The sequence below is a fragment of the Colias eurytheme genome, chromosome 24, assembly GCF_061535395.1.
Source record: "Colias eurytheme isolate Ceu_HAF_F1 chromosome 24, ilColEury1 Martin Lab GWU primary, whole genome shotgun sequence".
NCBI lineage: Eukaryota > Metazoa > Arthropoda > Insecta > Lepidoptera > Pieridae > Colias > Colias eurytheme.
The window spans coordinates 5,523,548-5,536,849 of NC_143003.1; the positions used below are offsets into that span (position 1 = coordinate 5,523,548).

General features: G+C 33.0%; 1 protein-coding gene across 1 annotated transcript in view; it reads left to right on the forward strand.

The window, feature by feature from the left end:
- Cadps (calcium-dependent secretion activator 1) overlaps positions 1–13,302 on the forward strand; it is a 62,375-nt gene that overhangs the window by 6,483 nt on the left and 42,590 nt on the right. Inside the window, exon 2 of the mRNA XM_090115949.1 lies at positions 12,481–12,557. Within this exon, the coding sequence (XP_089972075.1) occupies positions 12,488–12,557 (70 nt within the window). The 5' untranslated portion in view covers positions 12,481–12,487. The remainder of the gene's footprint in view (positions 1–12,480; positions 12,558–13,302) is intronic.

The following is a 13,302-nucleotide window of genomic DNA, read 5'->3' on the forward strand; positions in this document are numbered from 1 at the left end:
GTTTCAAGGTCTCCGACATACATACATATACCTATAGTATGTGGTGGTACTTAACAATGAACCATTTAGCGTAATGTATGCGAAGGTTGGTAGCTTTGGCTTTTGCTGATGTTTTAAAATCGTCTATTTCGAAGAGTGAGGGTCAATTTTGGACTTCATAAAAGGTAATTATATTATTGCCGCCTGCAGGCTATATTATATGTAAACTAGAGGATTGCACATAAGGCAGACCACGTGAAGGATGTTTATTCGTTTAAAGGCCGATTTTTCAATGCTTGGATAAAACTTATTCGTCGAATAATGTATAAAACTACCATTTTAAAAACGTATTCTAATTGTCCGTATTTGACAGTTTACGTGACATTTTAATATTATCGTATAATACTTTATTGGACGGATAAGGTTTATCCAAGCATTGAAAAATCGGCCCTAAGTTTAGTAATAACTTTTACATAAAGAGTTAATTGTTTGAAATTCAGGATTCCGCGTTTATTTATAGCGGTTGATTTTTTGCTATAAAAATAGAGATATTTAATTAAATGATACTTAAATCAATAAACTTCTGTTAAATAAGAACATCAGTAGCAAAAATAATCGAGCATGCTCATAAAAATACTTTTAGGCACCTCTTTTGAACTTCATAAAGATTCTAGACATCCATTTAATATACTGATTACACTCATAATAATCGAGGATTTTTTTAAAATGTATTTAATTTCAAAACATACTTAAAGAGATTGGCCTAATTTGTATAAAGTGGTTGCTTAAGGAAAATGGGATGCTGTATCGAACCGCTCCTAGATACATTAAACTCGGTTTGTATAAATAAGATAATTTTGTATTGCAAATAATTAATTAGGCTATAGATAGAATCTATATATATATAAAAACTAGCATACCGCCCGCGGCTTCGCCCGCTTTGTCTAAAACCTAATAAATTATATACATTAAGCCTTCCTCCTCCTTCCTCCTTTACCTTCCTCTTGAATCACTCTATCTATTAAAAAAAACCGCATCAAAATCCGTTGCATAGTTTTAAAGATTTAAGCATACAAAGGGACATAGGGAAATAGGGACAGAGAAAGCGACTTTGTTACTATGTTGTAGTGATGATAGTGATGAAACCCGTTTTCCTTGGTCTCGGCATCACGCGTGAACGGGTGGACCGATTTCGATAATTCTTTTTTTATTATATTTCTTGAAGTATGAGGATGGATCTTATCACTTACTAGCTGCTCCGCGCGATTTCACCCCCGTGGCTCCACTCCTGTTGGTCGTAGCGTGATGATCTATAGCCTATAGCCTTCCTCGATAAATGAGCTAACACCGAAAGAATTTTTCAAATCGGACCACTAGTTCCCGAGATTAGCGCGTTCAAACAAACAAACAAACAAACTCTTCAGCTTTATAATATTAGTATAGATGTAGAGAAAACGTAAATATGTACCACGGGCGGGCAGGGCGGACTGCTAGTTATACAATATAAAACCGGCCAAGTGCGAGTCGGGCTCGCGCACAAAGGGTTCCGTAGCAGCAAATATAATAAATTACAGTTAAATCAACCTATCTCAAAAACTATAAGAGATACTTTGATCAAACCAAAAATCGTTGAAAGAGTTAATTAGCATGCATCACCTCTATTTTTTTTAGAATTTTATACCCCGTAGTTATAAAAATAGAGGGGGGGGGACATACTTTTTACGACTTTGAGAGCTGATATCTCAAAAACCGTTCACTTTAAGAAAAATGTTTTTTAGAAAACTTTATATCATTTTAAAAGACCTTTCCATTGATACCCCACACGGGTATGTACATCGAAAAAAAAAATTTCATCCCTCAGTTACATGTATGGGGGGCCCCACCCCCAATTCTTTTTTTTACTATTTAGTGTCATATTTTTGTAGCGGTTCATACAACACATATTCCCATCAAATTTCATCACTGTAGTACTTATAGTTTCCGAGTAAATCGGCTGTGACAGACGGACAGACGGACAGACGGACAGACGGACATGACGAAACTATAAGGGTTCCGTTTTTGCCATTTTGGCTACGGAACCCTAAAAAGGCAGGACCTAAACGTAATCAAACTATAAAGAACTAATTTGAAAGAAATCTAATTGAAATAATAATTACTGCGTATTTAGTAAAAGTAGAGTTATTTAACAGAAATACAATTTTATCATAAACTGTGCCCCGCGGTTTTACCCGCATAGCTCGGCTCCTATTAGACTTAGCGTGATGATAAATAAAGTAGGTATATCCTTCCTCGATAAATGGACTATCTAACAGTTAACACTGAATTAATTTTTCAAATCAGACTCGTAGTTCCTGAGATTATTACAAACGAACTATTCAGCTTCATCACAGCTTCATAATAAAAGTTTTTCATGAAGCTGTGATGATTCAAGTACAGATTAACAATACTAACCACAGACTAAATAGAAAGTAATTATTAATCCAATTTTATTTACATTAATGTTTCAAATAATATTAATGTTCGTAAGAGGTTAATTTCTAATGAGATATTTACTCATAACAAACGGAAAGCTTAGTTTAATATTAATAGCAGAGAAATTTCGAGATATTAATCTCGATAAATATAATATTATTGTTATAAATAGAACTTTTATTTACCTTCTCTCTAATAATTTACTCAAAATACAGTTTTGCTTGGTTACAGAATTACAGTTTCTCCTTATTATAAGAGCAAATAAAGTTTAATATTTATGAAAGTGAAAACAAGGATTTGGGTTTATTATATTATTATTGTGTACTGAATCCTGCGGTTTTACTTGCTTACGTCATGTGGTAGACTATTTAAAAAATGCTCTAGGCTAGCTTTGAATTTTCGAATGCTTTTCTACCTAATTGATGCCTAAGTACATAAAACTTAAAAGTACATTGATATCAGTATTAGAGTAATTATTATTGACTAAGGTTAATAAGTACCTACTTCACTGCACATTCGAACATAACATACAGGCCTTTATAATGCTAAAAGCTCTATTTAAAATTTTACATTATATTTTCAATAAAACGAAAAATGATGATCAAGAAGACATATTGTTCATAGTAATTACTAATTACCTATAAAAGAAACCAATTATTTTCCAGAAGAAGAAGATAAAACACACTACCAGATTATGTAATGCATGTATGTTATTTGTAGCTTACTGATAAGTGATATCCGCTAACTGAAAGTATCCTTTACTTAACACACACATACAACAGAGAAAACAAAGAGCGTGTGTGCCGAGCACACGTGTCAGAAGTGAAACTTCATTGGTAAGATTCAAAGATACCAAAATCATCGCCTTATTAACGGTATTATAGGTAGAGAAGGACGATATTATATGATGAGACGGTATTGCCATGACGTGACCTTGAAATTTTACTCTCAATGAGCCTAAAGAAAAAAATATCAAAGAGAGAAACGTATTATAACATGTTACGATTGTAATTTTCTCCTTATTTAAAAACACCGCATAATACGCCAGGATCTTTTTTAAAAGATACCTACGCTCCAGTGTGATTTAGAATAATGGTCATTGTGTCTTGCTTGTTTACCTACCCTCTGGAAAATAATTGGTTTCTTTTATATTATGCTTTATGACGTTATTCATATTAATATAGCTGTATGAATATTTATCTGCTTAGATACATATCTATATTTCTATATACTTACAAAAAAAGACGTGTGGCACTCGGGGACTGCCGCGGTAAAGCATAGCATGCCTTCAAGCCACACCTCCGCCCGTCGGAGTGGGGAGCGTGAGGTTTTTTCGTTACGGAATTTCTAGATTCGGTCCCCGCGCTCAAGGCCTGCGATAGAAGCTATGCAATAGCTTAAAAAATCAGGAACTACTAATTCTAGCACTGTTGGACATGTAGTAGACACGTGATCCCTATGTAGGCTATGCGTGTACCACTGAGTGCAAAAGTCTGTATACGAAAAGGAAAATATAAGGAAAACAAGGCATAAAAGTAGTAGTATTTATTTATATGTATATGAGGATGGAGATATTTCGTCATTCTGCTAGCGAAACAATTAATTAGGTAATACAAATAATAAATATTCAATTAAAATTACTTTTGAAATGTCGTTTTATTTCTTAAGTTAAGCTACTGTCACTTTGAAAAATCCCTGTCCAAGTAGTTAAAAAAAAAACAAATCCGAGATAAAAGGGTATAAGCTTATAGTAGGGGAGGCCAAGAGGGGATTTTGGGATTTACTCGAGCGCGTCAGATTACTATAAGGGACGGTACCTTAGCTATTCATTAGTACCTCTAGTCAATATGAGCAGTTATGGTTGGTGGGTGCGCTCAGGGGCCCCGCTGGAAAATTTGAATAATCCATAATTCCCTAAGGTTGAGCTCGAATCGTCAGATTAGCGAAATGGGGACTTCTTATATTGTAATTAACCCCCCCATATATTAATCTGACGCGCTCGAATAATATTACTTTAATTTTTTACCCTTTCTTCATAGCGATTAAATCGCCACTTAAATCGTCAGATTAACGTATACTTTTTTTCAGTGACGTCCTGGAGCATGCAAAATATCAATATCTAACGCGCTTGAGTATTTCCAAGCCAATTTTTTTCTTTTTTAAATTAAAAAAAATCAAAAAACCCTTCCCCACCGCTAAAAGTGAAAACATTATAGGACCTTTTTTTCTCGCTATGGTCTAATCTACCAATTCTAATAGGTTCCCGTGACGCTCGAGTAAATCCACATTTAGCATCCTGGGCTCCCCTACTATTAAAACAATTTATGGCAGAAACAATTAGTTTAACATGGAAAATTTCAACCCCATTTTACAAATGTAGATATAATCTGTTGGGAAAACCGTGTATATAATTAAAGAGGGTTGTATACCGAAATAATTTTGAGGCAACATGGCTTGCCGCAGTGGCTTCTGCTTATTTCATCTCGCAGCTTTAGTTTAAATGATACAATTTTCAATATAATGTAAAGGATACTTATGTAATATGTATGTACAATACAGCGGTCTTCAAAGGTTATTATTACATTAATATATAAATTATTACATACATAAATCTATATATATAAAACTCAAAGGTGACCAAACCACTGGATGTATCGGGCTGAAATTTGGCATGCAGGTAGATGTCATAACGTCGCGTCGCCTACGTTATGACATCTACCTGCATAAGAAAGGATTTTGCTTCCCCTAAGAAAGGATTTTAGAAAATTCATCCCCTCAAGGGATAAAATAGGGGATGAAAGCTTGTACGATGAAAATTTATCTTTTCCACGCAGGCGGAGCTGCGGGCAACAGCTAGTTATTATATATAATTATTATATAAATTATTACATTAATTAGAAATTTCACCTAACTATATTGTGTGTGTTGAAGTCAGAATGTTTACATACATTGTTTATCTATAATTGACATAATATTATAAGCTATGTACCTAAATCTTGGCTTAATCATTTCAGCAGGCTGTGTAAATGCCCCCTAAGTTATTATTGCAAATATTACGAAAACTTGAATATGTTCCTGATTAATTATTAAAGTAAGGGCTACCTACTCATGTTAATTTAATAAATTACCTACCGCCTACTTATTATGAAGTACCGTCCATTTACCCCAGAATTTATTACCTAAACACCAACAAAATGAATTCTATTGTAAGAACAAACGAGATTTCATTTGAGATTTCAAGCAGAAAATATGTAAATTAAAAAGTGTAAGAAAAAGCCTTAAAAGGAAGCCTATAACGAGGATTCATGTGCCAGTATATTAATTAGAGTAATTAACAATTTTATCCGGGTATCTAAAAATCTAAATTTGGATATGAATGGTCGGTAATTATTTACCTTACCTACGGGTTTTTGTATGCCTGCCTTTATAGCTCTATGGATAGCAGCTTAATTATTTGAGAGCATATATTTTACTAAATTATATTTCCTATTCAGGTGAATAATTAAATTCAACCCTATCAACTTAGTTTTCCCTTATATTTTGTTCGGTATGAATGAAATTGAGCACTCCTTTCCTCCGCTCCTCCTAATTATATAGGTAACATAATTTTTATTGTTAGTGAGAATGAATAGAAAATGTTTGTTTTTCATTTGCTTATCTTTATTTTTTCTAACGTAGAGTTTTTACATAATATCATATCTAATTTCGTCTCATTATCTATTTCACATTACATTATTTAATATTTTAGTCCTTGAATTAGGTAATTATTTAAAGAAAAGCCTTAAAAATCAATTAGCACGACTCTAAATGTTATATCATTTTCGTTTTCACGAAAACTAAGCCACAAGGTTATTAAAACCTAAGTTTAAATCGTATTATATTTGAAATACAAAATTTTTAAACCCGTCTTAGAACTTAGAAGAGCCATAAAAATAAGAGTTGAGTTACCTCTCACTGTAACAATAGATAGGTAAGAGTAAATTTTCTAGTACTTACTATGAAGTGAAAATGTTTTGTTATAGCACAATGATGGACCTTAGCAACCCTTTGTCTGTGATGCGTTAACAATAGAAAGGGTCATTATAATTTACGCAAGGAAACACGTACTTATTTTTTTTTCATGTACATTGTAGTGTACTCTTGAAAGAGCCTAAAAGCTCTTGAATAGTAATAGTTGATCTGATCGGGTAGTAGAGTTAACATTTTTAGTAGATATACCTACCTACTTACAGGCTACAATATAGATGTTCGCAAGAGTGTTGACACGAAATTTATAAGTTATAATCTTAGTTATAATTCAGTACCTACCTATATATCTTATCACTTTTGTATTTTCGAAGTATAAATTATCCATATATGTACTATTACCTAAAACCTATCCTATGTGTTAATCCAAGTTAGGTACCGTTAGATCATCATTGGCCATTTACGTCTATTTCAGACGATTATCGTAGTCGGTAAGGAGTCTCTATCTACTGAACATCTTACGATGGCTATGTAGCCCAATACGCGATGCACAGGTGCGCCCACATTTGGGACACCTGTGTTCTCCAGGGAGTTGAGCTCCTAAATTTAATTGTAATCGGTTCAGTAGTATTTGCGTGAAAGAGTAACAAACATACAATAACTAGATATATTTTTCCCTCCATTCTAGCTGCGCAACTTTGTTAACAAAACACACTTACCCACGTATTTAACCTGATATTTATTTAATACCTACTAGGTATAAAAGCCAACAATGGAAATAAAACAATACTTGAATATAGAGTAAGCAGAACCAGGCGACTGAAGTATCACTTGACTTACTTTAGTTTTGACAAATCCTGTTATAAACGTGGGGATTTTTTATGTTTGATTATATTTCACGATAAGCTGGGAACTGGATGAAATTTCGTATATACAAAAATATAATAGGCGGGATCAGCTTTTTCAACCGTGGCTAAAATTATTTAGGTAAATAGGTACGTAGGTACTTAAAACGCAATTCATCCTGTTGAGTATGTGATATAATTATTTTAAACAATAAGTAAGATTATAATACCTATAAAAATCCTATTTACTTACTTATCTTTTGAAGTGTAGGAATACCACAGATACCAAGATTTTCCCACTTAAAAAAAATAAAACCGGCCAAGTGCGAGTCGGGCTCGCGCACAAAGGGTTCCGTAGCAGCAAATATAATAAATTACAGTTAAATCAACCTATCTCAAAAACTATAAGAGATACTTTGATCAAACCAAAAATCGTTGAAAGAGTTAATTAGCATGCATCACCTCTATTTTTTTTAGAATTTTATACCCCGTAGTTATAAAAATAGAGGGGGGGGGACATACTTTTTACGACTTTGAGAGCTGATATCTCAAAAACCGTTCACTTTAAGAAAAATGTTTTTTAAGAAAACTTTATATCATTTTAAAAGACCTTTCCATTGATACCCCACACGGGTATGTACATCGAAAAAAAAAATTTCATCCCTCAGTTACATGTATGGGGGGCCCCACCCCCAATTCTTTTTTTTACTATTTAGTGTCATATTTTTGTAGCGGTTCATACAACACATATTCCCATCAAATTTCATCACTGTAGTACTTATAGTTTCCGAGTAAATCGGCTGTGACAGACGGACAGACGGACAGACGGACATGACGAAACTATAAGGGTTCCGTTTTTGCCATTTTGGCTACGGAACCCTAAAAAGGTATACCACAGATAATTTAATACTATACAGGGTGTCCCGCTATTGGTATACTAAGCGCGAAGGAACTTGTAGTTTTGCATACACTGATCACGTAAAAAATACATAAACAACAAAATTAAGTTGAAATTTTTTTGATAATTTTTTCCTGAAAATCCATGTTTTCTTCTCTAGCTTCGCGCAGCCGTCATATACCGCTTCTCTAATGTGAGCATTTTGTCTATGAAAACATAATCTTAAACGATAGCTCACGTGCTAGTGGCAAAAATGGGCGGGTTGCTTGTTATGGGTGTAGGTACACATAGAGTTTTAAGAATTCATCTATTTGAAAAAAAAATGCGTCTGGATTTTTTTAAGTATTTTTTACGTACTCAGCGTATGCAAAACTATAACCTCCTTTGAGCTTAGTATACCAACAGTGGGACACCCTGTATAGTATATACGTTCAAAGTTTGTGAAACCAAGAGTAGGACGTTTACGTATTTTTATCATCCAGATAATATACGTACGATTTTATGTACTTATTTAAACATCAATTAAAATGTTATAAAAATCATATGTCTGATATTTTAATAATACAAGTTAACAATTGATTAGTTTAACCACTGTCATATGTGGCATGCGTGACATCGTCTACATTCAATGTAATCGCTCTCGATGACAATACCGGGAAAGTGCCTTGAAACTATGTGTAATTACGGAAAATTAACCATTTCCACGATAGGTTTATTATTGTGTAGGAATTTCTGTAAGCTTCTATTTTCTAGGTTTCATTTTCTAGATATTTTCATTGGAGACCAATAAATTTTGTTGTATTATGTTATTTAGGTATTCTAAATCAAAACGTATACTTACATGCTGCCATGTTATTATATTACTCTTTGCTTGCTACAAACAATGCCACATAGTAATTCATAGTTAACAATATAAAATCATTAAATCACACGTGAAATTATTAACAAATAGTATAAGTACCATGTATTATATACCTAAACCATTTATTAAAACCTTTGTATACTCGAATGTTATGATTTTTTAAATGTTGAGAGTAGCGTTCAAGGTCGCGTCATGGCAATACCGTCACGTCATGGAGTAGGAGGCGACGATTTAGTTATCTCTGAAAAGAAGTTTCACTTCTCACACGTGTGCTCGGCATACACGCTTTTTTTTATTATTTATTTTTTGCCAAGAAAAGGCCATGACATGTATCCTTATTATAACCAATTTTACCTTCACCTTTCGATAAAATCTTTTCTTAATTAACTGAAACATGTGTATTTCTTACACGGAGTAGGTATAAAAAATGGCGGCTCTATTGATAGCTTTGCCGTTGAAACTGAAAGGTGCGATTATCACGATATTTTTACAAGAATATTGTTATATTATCTAACGGTTAATCCTATCAGCTATAATAAGATTATTTTCTAGCTTCTGTTTTACTTATAACGGCTTTGGAATGCTCTATGTTTTTTCTTTTAAGCGTGAATTTCATAATACATTTAAAGATATAGATAAAATATAAATATAAGTTATAATTAAAATTAATACGTCTGTTTGTTTTCAATTAACTTAAATCAGTAATATAATACATCTTAATATCTATGAAAGCTGTAGTCTTTAGTAAATGTAACAATAATAGCTTCTCTAGTGGATTTAAAAATTAAAAATCGTTATCATTCACTACAATGTACAAAAGATTTTTTTTGTATATTTTTACACTTAATAAACCTTAATAAATGTTACCATAACAAAATATAGTTCAATATTTAAATTATGAATGACACTGGCTGTTAGACCGGGAGATACTGACACAAAATTTCGAGTCATTTGTAACAGGATGGCGGTTCTACAGGGGTCTTAGTACGCAATGATAAAAAGAAAAATGATGGTGTGATCGCTGGTATCGGTGGTTTAGTCGCGTGGGCGTTAGCCGAACTCGTCGGAAAAATAGCGAAAGTCAAACGATTTGTAACACAAAAATTTTAGTATTTACCGATAGCCCATAAAAAAGAAGTAGGCGGTAGTGTCATGCCATACTTTTCCGGTGTGACTTACAGCCCGCCATACCGACGCGAATATGTTGATTTAAATAAAACAATTATTCAACCATTTGTACCAGGCTAACTTTTGCACAGGTAACCATCGTCGTGCAGCCATTTACGAAAATCGCCATGCCATACTTTTCGGACGATTCCAAATGGTCGCCATACCGCCGAAAATCTGCAAAAAAAATTTATTTCGCCAAACTTTTTGTACCAGTATTGCATTTGGATTTTTGGAGAGTATTTGATAAAATGTGACCATTATTATATTTGCCATACTTCTAGTAGGGGGAAAAAGTGCTGTCATACTTGAAAAATTAATTTAGTATTAATTTATATAAGTGAAGATTTCCAACACCTAGATCTTTGAAATTTTTTATTTATATTCTTTGATCCTCAAACTTCCAGGAAAAATAAGTGCCATACTGTTACAAATCGTTTGACTTTCGCTATTTTCCGACGAGTTCGACTAACGCCCACGCGACTAAGCCGCCGGTACCAGCGTTCACACCATCATTTTTCTTTTTGTCATTGCGTACTAAGAACCCTGTAGAACCGCCATCCTGTTACAAATGACTCGAAATTTTGTGTCAGTATCTCCCGGTCTATGTATAGTGTATAGAATAAAAAAAAGAACAAAAACGAATTTCGAATTTTTGGCGCCGAATGTAACATTTTCACAAGCTCCCACGGTTCGTTGTTATTGTGAATAGTGAGTTTAAAACAAGGCTTGGAATATTGCAATATGTAAAGAATTTTCTACTTTAACCGTTTAACCCTTTGTAGCGAAGGCTATTGTATTTTTAACCTTTTTCAGCCTTGTGACTACAGAGCTGAGTACAGGTATTTACGGCTTTGTTAGTAATTGAATCCATACAAACTGTTTTTACAATGAATTTAGGATTGTTCTTGTATTTTGATTGTTACATCTGTATTCTGTTTGGAAATATATTGAAAAATAACGCGGTTGAAGTTTTCAGCTTAAATCTTGATTAATGATTTATTTTTCGCTTCTATTAATATTGTTCTTCTGTTAATATGTAGTTTTATTTCTGTCAATGTACCTAAGTCTGTCAAGGTCATAAATTGCGATTTTGCATAAGTAAACACATTTATTAATACTATTTCCATGGGTAAGTATATAATAATTAACCTAAGTGCACAGTTTCCAATAATTTATAAATTAAGGATATTTATTTCCCTCGTTACATCTTGTTAAACTCGCATCGAAAATAGAATTAATAACTGCGCAGTCTGAAAAAATAATCCGAGCTGATTTTCATGTTTTAAAAGATATCATAGCAAAAAGGATTTTTCTGGGGAAATATTTAATAAGCATGTATGTTTTCATGCTGATAAGGTTATGTTTACCGAAAAACAAGAATTTCCCCTCATCCCCCGGGGATGATGTGATATGGGAGAGATAAACCGTATTACGTGGTTCGTAACAAGATTTTGGATTTATTATATTATGTACCGAATCCCGCGGTTTTACTTGCTTACTTGTAATTTTCAATATGTAACATAGAAATTAGAAACCTATTATTTAAATGTTGAAAGAATATTAACTAAATGATGATGAGCAATGGTATAATAGCTCTATAATAAAAAGAGCGTGTGTGCCGAGAACTCGTGTAAGAAGTGAAACTTCTTTAGCAAGATTCAAAGATACCAAAATTGTCGCATTACTCCATAACGTGACGGTATTACGAATATTCCTCTCAACGTGCTTTAAAAAATTCATTATAAAAATAAATATTGAATACATGAATTTAAATAAGGTGTTCTTTGACTATTATCCAAATAAAAAAAGCCATGATTCGAGAACCACCGTCGATTAAAAATACTTCCGCTCCTGTACTGCAAACAACAAGCGTTCTAATTAAAAAAGTAATAAAACCGACAATGTTCGGAACAATACAATTTAATAAAGACGAAGACTTTCACAATTGCATTCGCAAAGCGATATGAAACTTTGAGAGGATATTGCAACGAATGAATCCGAATTTATTTTTAGTTGAATTAATAAACACAATGCTGTATTGTTGCTTTTATTCAATGTCAAAATGTTGAAGTTCACTGTATATTTTGTTGTATTTTTATAACTCTTTTCAATCTCAACTGGTCAAACCGGCTAATTTTTTGATAGATTTTAAGTAGTAAATTGAGAGTACTATTTACGTAATTATTGTTCATATTTCAAATTATAATAAAACTTCTATTTGGTAGTAGGTACTTAGATTTAGTTTATTATGTCTTGATTCACATTTCACACCCATAATTTGTTCACAGAATCAAAATGATCGACCCAAGCTCATCTGAAGAGGACAGTGATGATGAACACAAGAAGCAGACCGCGAAACTACCAGGTATGTGTAATTAATAACTTACTTAATGCCCTATCTTCGTCTGTTTTTAACCATGGAGGCATTTTTATTTATTACGAGAAAGCTCTACCAGGAGAGAGAGATCGCTATATTACTGTGTTAAAAGATAGCTATACCTATTGGGCTATTAAAAAGTATACATATTTAAATATATAGATACAAAAAGTACCTGCTTAATTTCAGACGACCGGGAAAGAAAATGTAATAACGACTAAATATTAATAACTACCTAGTTATGATTACTATGCTATTACTATGCTCATTGCGCATTGCTCCGCTCCCGTTGGTCTTAGCGTGATGATATATAGCCTATAGCTTTCCTCGATAAATGGGCTATCCAACACCGAAAGAATTTGTCAAATCGGACCAGTAGTTCCTGATATTGGCGCGTTCAAACAAACAAACTTTTCAGCTTTATAATATTAGTAGGTTTCGTCTCTATAATTGAACACATGGTGCAAAAATACATTGATATTCAGAAGACTTACCTAATTTGCAATTTTGCTCGTTTTTTTAAATAACCACCCACAGTTATTCTATTCTTTATATCAAAGCTTCAAACATGACGTCAGTCGGTATGAAATTGATTACTTCCGTGCTTCCGACCCTCAAGTACAATACGACAATTTCCCTTGTGTAGAAACGTGCGTGTTCAAGAGTTATTCTTTTAATTAAAAACCTTATAAACTGGTACTATACTATAAATTAAAACAATGCTTGACAATTA